Here is a 20330-nt window from a genome sequence, read left to right on the forward strand (position 1 = left end):
AAAATGCGGGGGTGGGGGGTGGGGGAGGTGGTGGCGCACACCTCTAATCCCAGCACTCAGGAGGCAGCCCTGTGAGTTCGAGGCCAGCCTGGTCTACACAGTGAGTTCCAGGAAAGCCAGGGCTACACAGAGAATCTCTCTCTCTCTCTCTCTCTCTCTCTCTCTCTCTCTCTCTCTCTTTTTCGAGACAGGGTTTTTCTGTGTAGCCCTGTTTGTCCTGGAACTTGTTCTGTAGACCAGGCTGGCCTCGAACCCACAGAGATCTGCCTGCCTCTGCCTCCCGAGGGCTGAGATTAAAGGTGTGCGCCACCACCGCCCATCTCATGGGGGGGGGGATCTGTCAGTTATGTTGCTCTGAGGATCCACAGCTGAGAATGACGACTCCCCCATTCCCCTCAAACCCCAGTGTCATGCCCCCCGCCCTGCCCCCAGCTTGCACGGCCCCTTCTGAGGGCTAGCCATTAGGGAGGCTTTCACTCTGTTTTCATAATTTCCTCTGTGTTCTATGACCAAAGCATGTTAGGCAGCAAGACTGTTGTTGCTGTCTAGACATATTAACTTTGCGGGCTAGGTTCCAGGAAATGTAGATTGTTGGGGGAATTAAAAGATTAAATTAAACACTTAAAGGCACATGTACGCACCCATGCCTTGGAGTAGGACCCAGCAACTGGTGAGCCTTTCTCCTGCTGGTTTCTGGTCTCTGCTTCCTATTTTGGTGTGAGTGTGTGTGTGTGTGTGTGTGTGTGTGTGTGTGTGTGTGTGTATGTGCATTTATGGAGGCCAGGGTAGTGTACTGAGTATCCTGCTCTATTCCTCTCCGCCTATTTCTTTAAGACAGACCTTCTTCACTGAACCTTGAGCTAGGCTGGCAGCCAACAAGCCCCCAAACCTTTCATAGTGCTGGGGTTCCAGGGGCACGATGGGGTTCCCTGGCTGGCTTTCTCTGTGGGTGCCAGGATCTCAGGTTTTTATGCTCACACAGCAAACACTTTTCCCCTCTTTGCCGCCTCTCCAGCCCCCCAGCCTGTTCTTTTAAAATCTGGTCTCAGGCCGGGCGGTGGTGGCGCACGCCTTTAATCCCAGCAGAGGCAGGTGGATCTCTGTGAGTCAAGGCCAGCCTGGTCTCCAAAGTGAGTTCCAGGAAAGACGCAAAGCTACACAGAGAAACCCTGTCTCGAAAAACAAACCAAACCAAACCAAAACAAAAAAACAAAATAAAATCTGGTCTCATACATGTTAACCACACAACTATAGTCATTTATGTCTACACAGATCCATGACAACAGATTTGGTTTGTTTATTTCCACTTTTACACTTCCCTAGGGTGCATTTCCTTGGAAAAGATGCAATGTAAGATAGGTAGAGAGGAGCCCAAAAGCAAAGGAACTTTGTGGATTTGTGTTATTTTGGTGGTAAAAGGAAGTGGTTCTGATTTCACCTCTTGGCCAACAAGCCCAAATCAAAACCGTACAAGAGTGGCCTGGATTGATACTCTCTGCTCAGTGTGGTTATCTAGGCGAGGAGGATGTTCTATCACGTACATAGTTCATGGTGATGAGGGTTGTCATTTGGAAGCTTCTGATGGTGCTTTCAATCATTTTGTGTTGTTGTGGTAACAAAATGCCAGAGGCTTGATACTTCATCAAGAAAAGAGTTTATAGGCTCATAGCTTAGAGGCGAGGTCACATGACTGCCCATCTGGTGAGGCCCTCCTCTCTGTCATAGTTTTGGGAACTAGTCCATTCCAGCTTTCATGGCCTCACTAACCACTTCTCGATAGACTCCACCCCTTACAGTTGACACCACCACCTCGGAGGCCAAGCTGCTAGCTCACACCTTTGGAAACAAGCTGTATTCAAACCAGAGCAGATCCAGGAGGCAGGAGTCTGCACTGTGGGGACTTGAGTGCAGACAGAGCTCTCAGCCACTCCCAGGAGTCCAGAGTGGGCTCCTCTCTCCAGCTGCACATCCAGATTCCCCAAGGGCTTATAGTTTGCCCTTGTGACGGTGCTTATACCACGGGAAATGGCAGGTACTGTAAAAATGGGTTTTTCGGGTCCTGGTTTTGGGAGACTCCAATCCAGAGAGTTTTGGGTTGGGCAGTTTTGTTGGGTTTTGAACACAGCTGTTTGGAACAAAACACAGGGAGGTCCTCCTAAGCCACCCCAGGTTAATGGAACGTCACCAGGTTTAAAAAGTACCATGATGCAAATTTCCAGGATGATGAAAACTAAATCAGAATTGGATTTTAAGTTTTATTACACTATTTGTTGAAAATCTGTACCCTAAAATGTAATCACACAATAACCTTATTACAGAGAATAACTAAAATTAGTAAAATCATGCTTGACAAATTCTAGTCAACTTGTATGCTGCTCTGATTTGAGGCTAGTGAATCAGCTGTATTTCCTCAAAGGCATGAGATTAAGACACGTGGATGGACCAAGGTGTGAATGTCGAAGGGTCATCTCTGGGAATCTAAAAAAGATCAAAACATGGAAGATTAGCAAGGTGTTATTCCATGAAAAGTGTTATAATCTGAAGGCATTTGAAAACAGAACTAAGTTGATATCAATGAATCAAAGTTATATAATTTTCATATTTACTTCAACCATGTAGTCACAGACTTCTCTTCATAAGACACATCTCATACATGTGCTTGTATTTTTTGAGAAAGGGTATTTCTACATAGTTTAGGTTGGCCTTGAACTTGTGATCTTCCTGCCTCAGCTTCTGAAGTGCTGGGATTACAGGTACGTGTCACCGGGCCCGGATCCTGTCTTTTCTGTTTGTTTTGGTGTCAGGGATGGAATCCAGGGTCTCTTGAATGCTGACCACTGAGCTACACCCAAGCTCTTACCCCGATAAACTTCTTATGCTTGGGATGACCTAGAACCATGTGCTGCCCTAGTCTCCAGAGCACACCACGCTGTCGGATTCTCTACCCATGAGTCCCTCGGGCTGAAGGAGGCAGTGCCATGGAGAGATGCTTTCTGCGACAGTTCTGGGTGTAATTTTTGCAGCTGGCCAGTGGAACAGTGTCCTGTGTAGTGCGTAGCAGGAAGGCATGGAAAAGTGTGCCTAGGAACCTGATCATTTCATTTAAATTTACTTTTATTAGTTTGCTTAACAGATACTTTCTGCAACATGGAGCAGGCCAGAGATCTTGTAAATGAGGTAATCAAAAGGCCATATCAATTGCATTTTGATCAAATATTTAAAGAAGCAATCTGCCACGTCCCTTTGCTATTAGTGTGCTATTTCTTTAGGGTCGGAAACAAGCCAGCCTCTGAAGACGTTTGGAGGCACGTGGGAAGTGGCGAGTGGAGGCAAACGGAGACTTTTCATTGGAAAAGACAGACATGACCGGCAATGTCGTCATGGTTATCCTATCCCTATCCAGAACCTTAACGTCCACGCGTGGGGTGGTGACAGTATGGACTTCTCTTACCATGTCCGTAAACTGGTCTGTGCAGCTCATGCGAATCACTTCAGGTGTTGCCGGGCTATTCATGGGGAAGGGGTCGCTCAGCCCGCGCTCCTTGCGGGCCGCGGTCACGGCATCATATATGGCAAACAAAACTGAGGATCCCAAGAACATTCCAGCCTCACCCAGTCCCTGAGAAAAGCATAAAAGGTAGTTAGAAAGGGAAGGTTCTTTAGGTTTAGTACACACACACACACACACACACACACACACACACACACACACCACACACACACACACACACACACACACACACACCACACACCACACACACACACACACACACACACACACACCACACACACGTGTGCGCGCACACTTTTCTGGCTTTATCACTCCCAAGAAAGGGGTGTATCTGAGTTGCTGAGACTAGGCCCCCATTGTAATTTGTGAGTGGGGTTCTTATGAGAATACCTGGTGAACATGCCCTAGGAAAGCAGGCATCTAAAAACACTTGTTTTCCTACCAAGTAGAGCCCTGAAGACCATGTCCTTCTAGGGTACCTGTCTTTCAGTTAATTTTTTCCTTTACAGTGTTGGAGACAGAACAGAGGCCACCTGTATGAGGATGTCTACGGAGGCAAGAAGGGGGTGTCAGATGCCCTGGAGTTGGAGATAGTGGCTAGTTAAAGGCTATATGCTCTAGAAAGCAGGGAGCCAATACCTCGAGAATAAGTGACCACAGACACTTAGAGCAAAGAGCCAGGGTGGAGCTAGCTGAAACCCCACCCTGGTTTGGAAAGGGTGTGGTTGTGTGTGTGGAGGGGAGATTCTGTGGGACAGGTGCGGAGGCTGGAGACAAGAGAGCTCTGAGTTGCTGGACTTTGCAGACAATGTCAGTCTATCTGCCAGTGACCTCAGCCTAGCGGAACGAGATGCCCAGAGACTCCGCCACACGCCTCACTGGATTCCAATTTGTTTCATGGTTCAGAGCGGAGACTCTACGTGGGTTTCTGGAGTCTGTGAGCATCACCACTCCGCCTTTGGGGACTTACAAGTCGAAGGAAAAAGCAAATTGAATAGCCTGTTTCATGATCTCTTGATGGAGGAGGCTATTAAGGGCTGAATTCTGTCTCTCTTTAGACACATGTTGACGGGCCAACCTCTCAGTCCCCAGGCTGCATTTAGAGATAAGGTTGTTTAAGAATTGCGTACATTAAGATGAGGCTCTTCTGTTAGGCCCTTGTCCAGTATGACAGGGACACAGGGGACAGCAGGACACAGACCAGTAAGTCAAAGGAAGTAGGACCCAAGAAACCAAGTCTGCAAATATCTCACTGGGGACTTTAGGGAAACAAACCTCTGTAAGCTTCTGGGTTGTGGTATTTTTTTGTTAAGGACCCACTGACTTGTTCTCTCCCAGCGAATACAGAGGTTGTCCACTCTTACCTTAGATGAGTAGATGGCGATGGGATTTTGAGAGTGCACCAGAGTGACGTTGAACTCTTCCGGTATCTCGGTGACAGTGGGGATTTTGTAGTCATCTGGACCCCGAGAATAGAGCACACCTTCTGGGGAATATTTCAGCTCCTCTATGGTGTAGAGTCCCATGCCTTGGATAAACGCTCCCTCGATCTGTGGGCACAGTTTTGTGGGTGAGAAGCCTATGGTATTGGCTGAACAGATACCCTCGTGGGGATGAAAGCGGAGCTCTGAGTCACAGGAAACCACTCTCAGAAGCTCTGTGGAAGCTTTTACCAAGTGTCCTCGAGAAGCTGCCGCTGCCATCTTGCCTGGCTTTGTATTTTGGGCCCTCACATTGCCTTGTCCATGTTCCAAATCCTGTCACATGATCCTTCTCATCTCCAAGTCTGTACGTGTGTTTTCTCCTGACTGTTCTCACATGACCTACCTCACTTGTCCACCTGGAAAACTCCTGTTCACCTTTCAAGTTCCACATGAACACTGGCACCTCCCTGAGGCCCCTCTCTCCCTCCCTCCCTCCCTCCCTCCCTCCCTCTTTCTCTCCCTGCCTCCCTTCCTCCGCCTCTCTTCCTCCTTCCTCACCTTTCTTTTTCCTTCCTCCTTTCTCTGACTTTTTCTCTCTGTCTTTTCAGAAACAGTTTTCTACGTAGCCCAGGCTAACCTCAAACTCACAATCTTCCTACAAATGGAATTGACGAAGTCCCTTTGGGTGTGGCCCGGAGTCACATACCTGCCCAATATCCAGGGCAGGGTTTATGCTGAAGGCAGCATCCATGAAGATGTCGGTCCTCAGGAGCTTCACAAGGGAGGAAACATACAGTGGGCAATGTTATTTACTGAAAAGGGATTTAAAAAAAACAACCCATCTATAACAACAAAGATTATCCATCTGTCCCCTGTCAGGTCAAGTTGGCTGTTCCTTACAGTACAGGAACCACGACAGTGTGCGTTCGTACCCTGCGAAGGTGGGGTACGCAAGCAACATTCTACCTTGTGAGCCCCCGTCAGGCAGTCCACTTCGACCTCCGAACAGGCTGCGCCGTAGACATAGTACGGGTAAGCATTGCCTTCCTCCTTCTCCCAGTCCATGTTTGTCTGGTAGCCTCTGAGAAGAGAAGGCAGAGTGGTGTGGTTATGGCATGGCTGTGGGGGTCCTGGAGATGGCAGGCAGATGGGCTGCAGGCCCTGCCTTGGAGTTGGAGACCTGCTCCCTTTCTCCCTTGAGGGACTGTATGGCCGGGGCTCGAAGCAGACCCCAGCCGACTTTGGCGGGGATGGATGGCCTGGTTTCCGACCCTGCTGTCCAGTGTGCAGATGCTGAGCTGGACCACGTGTGTGTAGGACGGAGCTCCATGACTACAGAGCTTCTTGGCTGGTAATGGCGACCGTGCTCGGAGCTTCTGAACTGTTCTCTCCTTCTTCCCTCTCACTTCCTCCCCCACCAAAGGGATCCTGTGACCCCAGATTTAACATCGGCCACGCACGACGGCTGCCCAAGTACCACATAAGCCACGTAAGAACACCACGTACTTGAAGTATCCGGTGGCAGAGAGGCTGATGGATTCTTCGAAGGCCTTTGCAACCTGGAAAGGACGATTTGTCTCAAAGAAATAGAAGTTTGTGGAAAGTAGTAAAAGCACCTTCCTGTTGGGCTTGCTTCTGGCTTGTGCCAAGGTCTGTGATTCCTGTCTACTCCCTGGGAGATTTAAGCCTGTGTGTAAAATACAGGGCAATCTTCCCAGAGGAGGGGCTTGATGTGGCTGCTGGCTGCCCTCTGGGTCTCTCACTGTGTTGGGTCACACCATGTAGCTACTTTATGACTTTTCCCATTCTTGGTCTTTCACTTTAGTGAGGGGACTAGGCTGTGTTTATGTACATGTACACAGGGTGTGAATACAGGCATGCATGTATGTAGTATATTGCTCTGCTTCTCATTCTGTCGGTTTGATCAATTGTCTACTGAACGGTCATGTCAGCTTCTGTAGCTGGAGTTTTCCTGCCTTGTTCACAGTCAGGACAAATCTTTGTCACCTGCCAGTCCCACAGCCGCTCAGACCCAACCAAGTAAACACAGAGACTTATATTGCTTACAAATTGTATAGCTGTGGCAGGCTTCTTGCTAACTGTTCTTTTATCTTAAATTAGCCCATTTTTACAAATCTATACCTTGCCATGTGGCTCATGGCTTACTGGCATCTTCACATGTTGCTTGTCCTGGCGGTGGCTGGCAGTGTCTCCTTCTGCCTTCCTGTTCTTTCTTTTTTCCTCTCTGTTAGTCCTACCTATACTTCCTGCCTAGCCACTGGCCAATCAGTGTTTTATTTATTGACCAATCAGAGCACACATTTGACATACAGACCATCCCACAGCAAGCTTCTGTGCTGGAGAGTGCTGTAGGAGATGATGGTGGTGGTTGCAATACAACTATTAAAAGTAAAATAATCTTTTGGTTCTTGAAAATATTTACTTTTTGTCTACTTGTATGTATGTGCACTGCATGTGTGCAGTACCCCTGGAGGCCAGAAGAGGGAGTCAGTTCCTCTGGAACTGGAGTTACAGATGGTTGTGAACTGCCGTGTGGGTGCTGGGAACTGAACTCACGTTCTCTGTAAGAGCAGCCAGTGCTCTTAACCGCTGGCCATCTCTAAAGTCTCCAGTCTTTTGGTCTTAAGAATGCTATACTCGGCCAGGCGGTGGTGGCGCACGTCTTTAATCCCAGCGCTCGGGAGGCAGAGGCAGGCGGATCTCTGTGAGTTCGAGGCCAGCCTGGGCTACCAAGTGAGTTCCAGGAAAGGCGCAAAGCTACACAAGAGAAACCCTGTCTCGAAAAACCAAAAAAATAAACAAAACAAAACAAAAAAAAAACAAAAACAAAAAAAAGAATGCTATACTCTCCACTGCACAGGGCTTGCCCTACAGCCTGTCCTGCAGCTCAGGGGTGCAGCCCCAGGTGGGTTGTACTTTAGAACTCACGGTGCTCTTGCACTCTGAAGTACCGGCTCTGAAATGAAGTCAGCTCTCTGTGAACATACACCCCTCTTACCGTTCTGAAGAAGTAGAAGATGCTAAGAAGAAGACACTAAGCTTTGGATGGGTGCTGCCCCCCAGTGCACACATTGAGGACTTTTACCTGTGTGTGTGGCATTGCTCTTTCCTGGCTAGGTTAGTAAAGAGAACACTCACCCATTCCTTCCATTTTCCCTCAGGGTTTTTCCTGATGATGGGACGAAGACGCTCCAGAAGAATTTGGCAGGCATTCTGAAAAGTGAGTGTTTAGAGTGACATTAAAAATTAAAAGCACAAAGAACAGCAAAATGTTAGTGATTCGGGTAGATTTTAATGGCGGCTGTTTTATAGACTTGTTTTCCTCTCTTGTAGGATTTCTTAAATGTGAGTAACATGTGGACTTGCTTCAGGAGAAAAAAGTCCTGTGGCATTGACTTGAGGTCAGCAGTGCTGTTCAAATGTGCACTAAGTAGAGTTAAAACTCTTTAGTGTGTATTTACACAACCAAAACAAGGAGTGTGCACACCAGTCTACACACTAATAAAATGATGAGAGTGCACACCAGTTTACACACTAATACAAGGATGAGAGTGCACATCAGTCTACACACTAATCAAATGATGAGAATACACACCAGTTTACACACTAATACAAGGATGAAAGTGCACATCAGTCTACACACTAATAAACTTGAAAATGGCCACAGTAATTGGAGAGACAATGTGTGGAACGTGAGGAAGGGTGGACTTCTGGGCTGGGCATGCTGACTTTGCCAGTCACCAGTGGACAGGCCACTTTTCTTCCCTCTTCTTACTGAAATGGCCATGAGCTCCTCACTTGCATTTTCTATCTCATCACATTTACTTTTCAACATGCAAGAACACATCAGTGACACATGCCGTCCATCTACGCCTCTCTCCTCACTCTGTTCCCCCTCACCCCTCCCTCCCTACCACTTTACTGTCTGTTCTCCCCCCTCTTTCTCTCTCTTCCTTCCTTCCATCCTTCCTTATTTTGTTTTTCTTTTTCTTTTTTTTTTTCCGAGATCAGGATCTCACTCTAAAGCCCTGCTGGCCTTAAACTCACAGCAATCTTCCTGTCTCAGCCTCTGAGTACTGGGTCTATAAATGTGAACTACCATGCCTGGCTTATTTTAATTTTTCTTGTCTCATATATGTCATGAATATTTTCTTTAATGTATTATGATTTTTATTTATGGTATCTTACTGTATAGACAGTTTGTGTTTTTCTTAAACTATTTTATTTTTACTTATGTGTGTGTGTATGCACACATATGTGTGGGTGTCCACTAAGGCTAGAAGAGATCACAGATACCCTGGAGCTGAAGTTACAGGTGGTTGTGAGCCTCCCAATGTAGGTGTTAGTAACTGAACTCCAGCCCTCTGAAAGAGCAGCGGTACCCTTTGCTAGGGAGTCCTGTCTCAGCCCCTGGGTTCATGTTTTTATAAGTCAAATTCATCCACCAATCTCTTTTCATTCCTAGTGGTTTCTAAGTTTAAATTTGCTTTACAATAAGGATTCTTTTTTTTTTTTTTTTTCTGAGACAGGGTTTCTCTGCGTAGCTTTGTGCCTTTCCTGGAGCTCACTTGGTAGCCCAGGCTGGCCTCGAACTCACAGAGATCTGCCTGGCTCTGCCTCCCGAGTGCTGGGATTAAAGGCGTGCGCCACCACCGCCCGGCCAACAATAAGGATTCTTAATGCCAAGATCAGATAAAAATGTCTGTGTTAAGAAGAAGAGAAAATGTAAAACTGGATACCAGTTAATAATACTAATTAAATAGATATATCTTTTGAAAAAAAGCCTTTTTTTTGAGACGATGTCTTATATATAGCCTTAGTGGGTCTGGAACCTACTATGTAGACCAGGCTGGCCTAGAACTCACAGAGATCCGCCTGCCTCTGCCTCCCCAGTGCTGGGATAAAGAGCTGTGTAATCACCCCCGGCTTAGAAAGTATTTTAATATTAGCTCTTTACTTTATCTGGAAGTTGTTATCATTTTTTTTAATTTTTGAGACAGTGTCTTGACATGCAGCCCGGGTTGGCCTTGAATGAATGGCAATACTTTCGTCTCAGCCTCTGGGCAGCTAGGATTATAGAAGTAAGTCACTATAACTGGTTCATTTACATTGTAAAATACTGCATTTTTATTTCCGTGCATGGGCCTTTTGCCTGCATTTGTGTTTGTGTGCCACATGTATGCCTGGTGTCCACGAGAGGGCTATGGGCCCCCTGTGACTGGAGTTAAAGATGGTTGTGAGCTGCTATGTGGGCACTGCGAATTGAATTTGGGTCCCATGGAGGAGCAACCAGTGCTCTTAACCACTGAGCCATCTCTCCAGCTCCATCATACATAGTGTTTTTTGTTTTTGTTTTTTTTTTTGAGACAGGGTTTCTCCATGTAACAGCTCTGGCTGTCCTAGAACTGTAGACCATACTGGTCTCGAACTCACAGAGATCTGCCTGCCTCTGCCTCCCCAGTGCTGGGATTAAAGGTGTGTGCCACCACTGCCTGGTTCTTTACACTCTTCATATTATCTTGACTCAAAGTACATTTTGGCCCTAAATGTGGACAGGGAGATCTCATGATAACATTCCACCACAGAGTGGTCATTTTGATGACCCAAAATATGCTCATTTTAATTAAAAAATATTTCTGTTGCATGGACTGTGGCTTAGCTGGTAGAAAACTCGCTTAGCATACACAAAGCCCTGAGTCTGGTCTCCAGCACCACACCACACAAGGCTGCAGGTGTGAGGCTTGCACGGTAGTCTGGGGTCATGGAGGGTCACGCTTGTGTAGGCAACACATTTCCCCATGACCTCAAGTCACCTTGTGTCATGCTGACCTTTCCTGGGAGGGAGCCCATGCTAAGGATGGCAATTGTGGCTAAATTCTTTTCCAATTTTTTTGTTGGCCACCCCAGGTAAAGATGAAACCAGGAAGACAAAGCCACAGTGGGGTGGGTCCCTTTCCTGGCCAACATCTTTACTTCGTCATGTTTAATAGTTTATCAACACATTTCTTCTTCTTCTTCTTCTTCTTCTTCTTCTTCTTCTTCTTCTTCTTCTCCTCCTCCTCCTCCTCCTCCTCCTCCTCCTCCTCCTCCTTTCTCTTTCTCCTTCCTCTTCTTTCTCTTCCTCCTTCCTTCCTTTCTTCTCCTTCTTCTCTTTCTCCTTCTTCCTCCTCTTCTTCCTCTCCTCCTTCTCTTGGTCATAGTCATCTTCTCCTTCTTTTCCCCTTTAATCTAAAAGCTTTGTTCATTCAGCATTTACACTGAGACCAACACACAGTCTGGACTTCTTCTTTCTGTGCCTTGGATATTGTAAGTAAATACCAAAGGCATCATTACTACCTAATCCCAGCCATTCTTGGCTTGCTCTACTGTAGGGTCAGTGCTGTTGAGGTCAACTGGATGCTTGTGGTTCTTTCTCTTCTGGTATTCTGCTTTCCAGCCTGGACACAAACACCATGCTATCCTTGCTAATGAAGCTATAGCAGTATCTTGAGAGATTAGGGAACACATCTATCAACTCTGGCCGCTGCCCAAGTTTGAGTTGGCTATCCCTAGTCCTCTATATTTATAAACAACTCAATAGGTGTACACACACACACACACACACACACACACACACACACACACAGACATAGACACAGACAGACAGATACACCTGTTGAGGGTCTGACTGGGAGTTAGCTCTTAATTTTTGTATTTTAAGTGTATGCTGATTTACTTAACCTGCCAAATGTTGCTTTGAATTAAAAGCGAATGAGGATTTTTCTATATGGCATCTTTTTTTCTATTTATAGTCATTGCCTTGACTCTGATACCAAAGATTTTGGGTTTTAAAAGAGTGCCAGGGTCTTGAAATTACCTTTACCCTTTCTGCCCTACCAGCCAGGTGATAACTTATATACTCACAGTCCAGAGTCAACTTAACCTTGGCCTCAGGGACTGGCTTCCTTTGAAAATCTGATGCGGTCATTGATTGGCCAAAAATCTAGACCCACGGGAAGCTGGAACTCTTCATAACCCACAAGGGAAGTTCAGCAAAGCATGGCCAAGGGTCTGAAGGACAGGAGGGGCAACTGCCAGCCCTCCCTGCTCAGAGGACCCTCCATCCCTGCTGTATGCATTTCTGTCCAAGCCAGAGGAAGCAGACGAGGTATGGAAGGACTTCTGTCGCACAGTTTGGCTGTAGTATTGGGCTTCAGAAGAACTTAATTTTGTGTCAAAGGTGACCTGATGATATCCACACAACGCCTACCTTTATATCTGAATGTAATATGCAAAATGAAGGCAGTAACCTATAGGTCTTAGCAAATTTGGAATTTCCCAGGGCATTTCCTTGGGCGTTGGTTCCATAGCTGTTAAGAAGGATATGAATTAAAATGCTTTTATGGTTAAATAACCTCAGGAAGAGCAGCGAGACAATGCTAAGTAGATATGTTTACTGTGGGCCTTATCAGGACCTCTCTGTGCAGACAGGCATCACAGGCCTCTTTGAGTCGGATGGGGAGCGAAACCTTTTCCAAACACAGTGACCAGAGAATGCATGCTTTTCCTTTCCACCCAGCACTTTGCCTAGCCCCTGTCCCAAGGAGCATATCCTGGGAAACCATGGTTCCCATGACACACGGAGCCACTTGGCAGTATGGAAGCTTCCCTTTTCATCCAGGTGTGGCCAGTTTGTAGAGATGGTCTTTGTGGGAGTCTAATAGCCCCCAGGTGCTTTTCTAGAGTTTGGGGGTAGAAAGGGAGGAGGTGACAGCTGTAATTTACTAACAGTTCTCTGATGGAGGTGGCATCCGCAGCCTCAGTTTTCCAGGAAAGGAAATGGGTTCCTGAAGGGATTAGCTTTTCGGCCCACACTCTTCATGAAGCCAAAAATGGGCCTTCCCTGCATAGCTCTGCTGTGTTCTGATGGAACACAAAAGGAGGTTGCTGCAGCCGAAGACGGGTTATGATCAACAGTCCATGCAGGGAAGCACCAAACTGCCTCAGAAACCTGGACACGGAGCCTCGGCTCTGCCAGAATTTGCTGCGTGGACTAGAACTTGTCACCTCTGTCTCATCCTCCATTAAAGAACAAGGGTAACAGGGCCCTTCAACCACGCTTGGTGGCTGAGAAACGAAAGACAAAAAAATCACCTGTACGGCCTTCCCATTGACGTCCGTCCCCAGGGAGCCGGCGGTGAAGAGAGCGTTGGGCACGGTGACCGTGCTGGTTTGGGACAGGTGCACGTACGACTGTGGGATGTTGAGCTCCCGACTGGCCACCTGCCGAGGCAGAACAAAAACAGTGTTGACTTCATTGGCGTTAAGCCCTCTTCCGAGTGAAACAGCTTACCTTCTTTCTAGAGCTGAGCATGAAGCCTGGTGCCCCTGCCACGGGGACAGAGGCACAGTCAAGGACACACTCGACAGCCTCTCTGTGCTTCCCTGGGTACCTGCCTCGGGGAAGCCATGCAGAGGCGTGGTCACTCTGCCCGCAGGCTTCAGAAGGCACAAGGAGGTGGCGTGAAGCCCTGGGCTTCCTGTCTCCAGTGCGCCTTCTCCTCCTGGTCTACAGATGACTTAGCGGACTCTTTTCCTCAGAGACGCTTCACAGGCTTAGGAAGTATGGCGGTCAGAGAGGGTCCTGGAACTCTGTGTGGTTTTCTAGTTTAAGAACCTTATCAAATAGTGTTTATTTTTAAAGAATTTGTCTCTTCTCTATGTCTCCTGGGGAGGTTGTTTCTTATTGATGAGCATTTTTCATACATATTAAAAACAAACAAATAATGTTTTAGGGCTGGCAAGATGGCTCAGTGGGTAAGGGTGCCTGCTGCCAAGCTGGACAACCCACATTGCCTGAAACCCACAGGATGGAAGGAGATAACTGATTCCCTACCCACTGCCTTCTGACCTCCACATGCACATTGTAATGGTGCACGTGTGCTCTCTCTCTGTCTCTCTCTCTCTCTCTCTCACACACACACACACATGCACACACTCACATACACACACATATTCACACATACACACACAATGTAAGAAAACCAGTGGTTTAGGTTAACATAAAAAGCAGTGGGTTTTGTCATGTGTCTTCATACACATGTCTTTTTTAAAAAATAATTTATTTATTTTTATTTTGTGTGCATTGGTGTTTGGTCTGCATGTATGTCTGTGTGAGGCTCCCCTGGAACTGGAGTTACAGACAGGTGTGAGCTGCCATGTGGGTGCTGGGAATTGAACCCGGGTCCTGTGGAAGACCAGCCAGTGCTCTTAACCGCTGAGCCATCTCTCCAGCCCCTATACACATGTCTTTATATTGTGTTCCCATTTGTCCCCCTTCATTCCCCCCATAAACACTTTTAATCAAATGTCATATCCAGCAATTGCTGTTTCACATTAAAACAAAGAAAGGAAGATTTCCCATTGCGATGATCTCGTAGAGTAGTAGAGAGATGCTTTGAGTCATCCTGTGGAACAGTGGCCAGCCACGTGAATGGCCGGCCACGTGAATGGATTCCTAAAGCTGAGTGAGGACTCTTTTCTCACCCTTCCCTCACCATTCACTTCAGAATAGAAGGTGCTTGGCCTGCCCAAACCTCTAAGGAGGCTGGCAGCTGTGTCTAGAGTGAGCTCACGGTTCAGCCTCACAGAGGGTGACCACCCAAGAGCTTAGGTTTTCAGCCTGTGAAACATGAATTGCTAATTGAGGATCTGAAGGAACACATTATTGCTGTGAGTAGTCACTATGAACTTAAAAAGTGTTTTATCTTTGGAAACTGAATCTTCCCCCCCCCCCCTGCCAAAAGACCCACAGACTCAATCCTTTTGATGCAGGAAGGATGACATCCAATTTCCTGTCCTATCTCCCCTTCCCTCACCCCCTTGCATTTTTGCATCCCTGAAAGTCAGGATGAGTCGGGATGGCTTGTGTGTGATCTCTCTGATTCAACACGGGGAAAAATGGCCCGTTGCCTCTACAATCCGATCCACTTCACAATGGAGAACACAAATACTTATCTCACCTGAATCATTTTGGTGTATAGGCCTTGTCCCAGCTCACAGCCACCATGGGTCAGCAGGACTGAGCCATCCAAGTAGATGTGGACCAGAGCAGCGGCCTGGAAGAGACAATTGTCATACCAGTTTGGAAACTGATGAAAGCCAAAGGTGGTTTTGAGTTCACCCACGGTTGTTGGATGAACCACTTTCTTTGATTTAACCAATCTCTCATTTCTCATTGTGGGTAAGAGAGCCACAGACAACCTCTTGAAAGACACCCTGGACCTGAAACCATCAATCTAGATGTTGGATGTGTGTATTTCCCTCTCCTTTGGTCCTCAGCATCTGTCCCTTCAAGGCCTCGACCTTGACTATTTCAATAATGAAACAATGCTTCATAATTCTTTGCTCACCAGGTGTGGAAATCGATTTAACACATCTGACTGGAACCCACACGAGTAAATTTCCAGGCACACCTTCTCCTGGATACTGGAGGCCCTGGAAGGACCTGGGGATGTTTCATGGTTTCCAAAGGCTGTTTTTCAGAATGATGGTGGGTGAGGGATGAGTGTGTGTCCCAGTGTGGATAACCCTGCTCAGCTGCAGGCTGGCAGTACGGCCTGGATACCCAGGTTTAACAAGCTCCCACAGGACGTTGGTTATGGTCAGGCTCGGGCTCCATTAATTTAGTCCGTATTCTTCACTTTGTACAGGGGGACTAGAAGTCTAGAGATGGGGATAGGTGGCCAAAGCCAGGTGCCTAGCATAGGGTAAAGTTTCAACAAGGTGGAAAGGAAAAGATTAAGCTGGAAATTGAAGCCCATGAAAAACCAGTTAATGGTGAAATTAGAGAGGAGGCCAGGAAGGGATCTTTTTGCTTATTCCAGTTTGCTCTTGAAACTTGGCCTGACATTCAGTACATCAGGTGTGGTTCCTCAAACGGGTCCCTTTGAGCAGGACCTTACGGTTGATGCTCTCCAAGGCCCTAAATACCGACTGTATCCTGAAGGTCTGTCCCGATATCCATCGGCCCAGCCCTCGGCTACATCCATGCTCTGGCCTGCTAAAGAGAACGAACTACTCTTCATTTCTCGGTCTCCACTGGGGACAACACAATTGCTTATCATACACGAGCCCTTTCCAGAGAGCCAACCATCTGGAGAAGGGCTCTGAGGGGCACGCCGCTCTTCTGCCTCACCTGATTGTAGAAGGCTGTGGGGATCCCAATGCTATACTTCATGGGGATGACAGCAAGTCCTCTTTTCTTCCAATAATTCTTTTTGTTAAATTCCTCTGCAGCCTGCTTCCTAGCATAGAACGACGACTTCTCCAGACACGCTTTCCAGCATCTTCTCAAGGGCTCCGGATTAAACGCCTGCTTATAGGCTGTCTTGCTAGTTCGCTTATACATGTTTATTTCTTTAACCTAAGAGGCGAGAACATGCACGCATTTTTGTTACATGTCTGATATGGAGAAAGTTTGTCTAAAAAAACCCCTCAAGTGTATAAATATGCAAATGTATATGTTAAAAATGACAACAACAACAACAAAACCAATAAAAACTACTAATGAATACTTCATGTGCTCCAGGTTCTAGAGAAAGCATTTCAGTGAACTTCACAATAACCCCGAGAAACAGTAGGATTATTACTAGTCTTGTTATCAATTTGTTTTGCAAGGTGAAATTCTCCTGATTTGAATTCTTAATTACTCCCAATTATTCCCACTTTACCTCTTGAGAGTCCTGCACATGCCAGCCAGGCAAGTGCTTGTCCGGTGAGTTATATCTCCATCTCTCTTCAAAAACTGTGACAAGATGTTGCATCAAAGGCTGCAACCATCCTACCCAATGTCTGTCTGGTATAGTTTCACACGGACTCTGGACTGCCTTTTGTGACTTGCTTTGCATGATGGGACCATACATGGTGATGTAGACAGACTTGGAAAGTGTCTGTGGCTGAGGGCACACCACTTACCTCCTGCTCTTTGGAACTCTGTGATACCCCTCCCCCTATGAGACTCAATCTGGGCTACCTGACTGAGGAATGAGAGACTGGGCAGCACACTTCTCAGGTGAGTCATAGATAAGCCGGTCAAATGCTCATCAGAAATGTCAATAAAGCCATCTTGAACCACAGAGTGTCCAGTGAGCTGGCCCAGACCAGAAGAGCCCCCAAGCGGCCCCCAGAATCATAAGCAATCATAAGCATAGTATCATTGCTCGAAGCTACCAGGTTTCTGGTTGACTTACCACAATAGAAAATGTTCACTGATAATGGACGAATTTTATTTTCTTAAAACTATAAGTAGCTATTGTAGGAGCCCAAGATACAGCCCACGTGGTATTGCCAGTGTTTAACTAGCAGGTTCCACTGCTCACCTCTTCAGGGAGTAGGTTACATTTAGATGCCACCGCAGTTACGTAGGCTTCGACTACCACTGTCGCTTGAGGGAAACCGAATCCTCGGAAGGCTGTGTTCGATGGCAAATTTGTTTTGCAAGCCCTGCCCCGGCACCGGAAATTTGGGATACAATATGCGTTTTCAGATTTCAGCACAATAAACTCTATCACCTGAATTAAAACACAAATAGAACTTTTCATCTGTTGTCAAGATTTCAAGCCACTGATTTGAATTTTATCTTTAACTTAAACTCTTTTTGGAATTGGTCAGCTGTAAGACAAGTATTTGTGCAGATAAAGTAAGGACCATGGGCTTTCCTGAGGGCGTATTTACCATCTCAGACTCATCAGGAGTGCATCCTCCATTAACGTAATACTCCACGTCAGCAGCCTTGATCTCCCCGTTGTTCATGAACCCGATCTGCAAAGTGATAACGAGGAAGAGGGCTTCGTCAGCAGCCTTTCCCTGCAGCCAAACTGTGTTGTGCACAAACACACCTAGCCATAGTTGTCAGCCCATGCTTAGGCTGTGCTCATGACTGGCTATGACCACCACCAGAGAAACATCATCTCAACAGGATCCACGAGGGTCTGCCTAGTGGTGCTCAAACATCCCTTTGCAGAGCTGTGGCATCCAGACATGGTTGTTAATGCGGGTTGATCGGCAGTTTGCTGACCTTCCGGGGATCTCACTCACTTTGTATTTTCCCAGGAGTGGGTGGCGGCCAGCGGTTATCAGCATGTCATTACCACGCTCCAGGACGAAGCGGATTGGGCGGCCAGTCCTGCAGGAAATGACTCAGTTAAAAAGCTGCGTTCTCCATAAAGCTGTAGAAGCATAAGATAGGGGGAGTGTTGAAGTAATTAGGTCAGTGGTTTTAATGGATAATAACATGCCTCAGATGACATTTTAGGAAGTAGTCAGGGCATTGAAATTAAAATAATTATTCTGGTTTAGTCAACTGAATATTTATATATCATGATGATACAGTATTTGGTTACAAATTATTCCCATTTCCTTCCTTCCTTCCTTCCTTCCTTTTTTTTTTTTTTTTTTTTGGGTGGGGTGGTTCAAGAAAGAGTTTCTCTGTGTAGCTCTGGCTGTCCTGGAACTTGCTTTGTAGACCAGCTGGTCTCGAACTTGCAGAAATTTGCCTGCCTTTGCCTCCTAAGTGCTGAGATTAAAGGCAAGTGCCACCAAGTCCAGTTTTCTTTTTCTTTCTTGAGACAGGATTTTATTATGTAGCCCTGGCTGGCCTAGAAAGACTCAAGAGATGTGCCTGCCTCTGTCTCTGCCTCTTGAGTTCTGGGATTAAATGGCCTGGCTCCTTTCCATGTTATGTAAATGAGTTCCATCAACATTTTGCAGTTATACGCATAAAAGATTTTGCTCTGAATTTCACTTTCAGACGGTAATAGGGGCATTAACATATCACTGTGAGGGGATAGCTGGGGCTGAAAAGCGGGGCGCGACACTCTGTAGATGTCCGTTTCCCTACGTACAGACCCCTCTGTACTGTAAAGTGTCCATTCGGGACTCTGGTTTCCAGCCCCTGTCAAGCTGCTGTGTTCACTTGAGGCAGCCTTTTCTCCAACTGGGGAGTACAGAGGAGCTAAGATTCTCGAGGATCCTCCCTCGGTACCGGTAGCCTGTGAGCCGGGGTGGGTGCTTTCTTAGCCAGGTTTCCCAGCATCTGCTTTCCAACCAGAGGGGCACAGGCTAAGGGACACTGACTAGCAGCAGCATGCAACTGGCTTCAGGGCAATCTGTTGGAAGGCCGGGGTTCTGACCTTCCAACCCGCCGACTTCAGCTGAGATGCAGGCTGAGGCGGGAGGGGTGGGGTGGGGTGTGGGGTCGGAAGGACTCACGAAACATAGACAGCTGACATCACAGCGCTCCCTGGACCCCTTACTTGTTGGCGGCCACAGCAGCGACAGCTCCCAGGAGAGCGGGCTTGGTCACTTTGCCCCCAAACGCTCCTCCGGCTCTTTTCATGTGGCAGGCAATTCTGCTCCTTGGAACCTTTAATGCCGCAGACACATATTCCTGCAAGAGAAAGGCCCCAAGCCACATAAGTGGCATTCTATGGTTTACCTTCTTGCCTGTGTGCTGTTCTGGCATACTAGTCCAACCAACACCTCCATTGATACAGTGGTACAACCCCCACGGTCTAGTTTAGAGATTTCAGCATCCCCAAAGAAGCCGTGATTCGCCAGGCAGCAATTCCTTGATTCCCATTAACTTCTCAGTCCTCAGCAGCCTGGACTACAGCCCGTCCTGACTACAGACTTGTCGCACAGCAGAGCTATACCCGATACGTAGTCTTTGTGACTGTTTCTTTCACTTAGCATAATGCTTTCAAGTGCTCTCTACCTGTAGTATGCATGAGTATACCTTGCTTTTTAATGGCTGAATAATATTCCACTGTATGGACTATTATTATTTTTTTCTTTGTCATCAGTTAATGGACATTGGGTTGTTCCCACTTTAGACTCTTATAAGTAACGCTGTTAGGAACATGTGCCTAAACTTTTAAAACTTAAAGAAGTTTAAATTAGCACATAAGGTATTAGACGTGTAAGTCTTCACAGACATGCTTCTCTTTCTCTTGGCTGCAGGCTTAGTCATGGGACTGCTAGGTTATGTGGTCATTCTCTTTCCAGCATCCCAAGAGACTGCTGAACTGTGTTCCAAGGCAAATGTGCCGTGGCACAATGTTTGTACACTGTAAATATGTATTACTCTCATTGTAGTAAAAAGCTGATCGGCTGATGGCTAGGCAGGATTTTCGGGACAGAGAGAATGCTGGGAAGAAGAAGGGCAGAGTCTGAGGAGTCAAGAGGAAATGCCATGAGACGCAGAGTGAGCAGGATGGGAAGTACATACATGAGGTAAAAGAGCCTCAGGGCAGCACATAGATGAATAGAAATGGGTTAATTAAACTTATTAGAGTTAGCTAAAAACAAGCCTAAGCTATTTGCCGAGCATTCGT

The 20330-nt window shown here is 46.8% G+C and overlaps 1 protein-coding gene across 2 annotated transcripts in view; it reads right to left on the reverse strand.

The window, feature by feature from the left end:
* Positions 1-1273: 1273 nt before the first annotated feature.
* LOC114704588 (aldehyde oxidase 4) overlaps positions 1274-20330 on the reverse strand; it is a 67912-nt gene continuing 48855 nt past the window's right edge. For both annotated transcript variants that reach the window (XM_037210395.1, XM_028885921.2), the window contains 14 exons: positions 19251-19384; positions 18034-18121; positions 17671-17757; positions 17316-17507; positions 16133-16360; positions 14958-15053; positions 13090-13218; positions 8095-8169; positions 6442-6494; positions 5902-6016; positions 5642-5707; positions 4876-5061; positions 3452-3619; positions 1274-2478 (listed from right to left, as the gene is read on the reverse strand). In XM_037210395.1, the coding sequence (XP_037066290.1) occupies positions 2425-2478; positions 3452-3619; positions 4876-5061; positions 5642-5707; positions 5902-6016; positions 6442-6494; positions 8095-8169; positions 13090-13218; positions 14958-15053; positions 16133-16360; positions 17316-17507; positions 17671-17757; positions 18034-18121; positions 19251-19384 (1671 nt within the window). In that variant the 3' untranslated portion in view covers positions 1274-2424. The remainder of the gene's footprint in view (positions 2479-3451; positions 3620-4875; positions 5062-5641; positions 5708-5901; positions 6017-6441; positions 6495-8094; positions 8170-13089; positions 13219-14957; positions 15054-16132; positions 16361-17315; positions 17508-17670; positions 17758-18033; positions 18122-19250; positions 19385-20330) is intronic.

This window comes from Peromyscus leucopus, chromosome 13 (genome assembly GCF_004664715.2).
Source record: "Peromyscus leucopus breed LL Stock chromosome 13, UCI_PerLeu_2.1, whole genome shotgun sequence".
NCBI lineage: Eukaryota > Metazoa > Chordata > Mammalia > Rodentia > Cricetidae > Peromyscus > Peromyscus leucopus.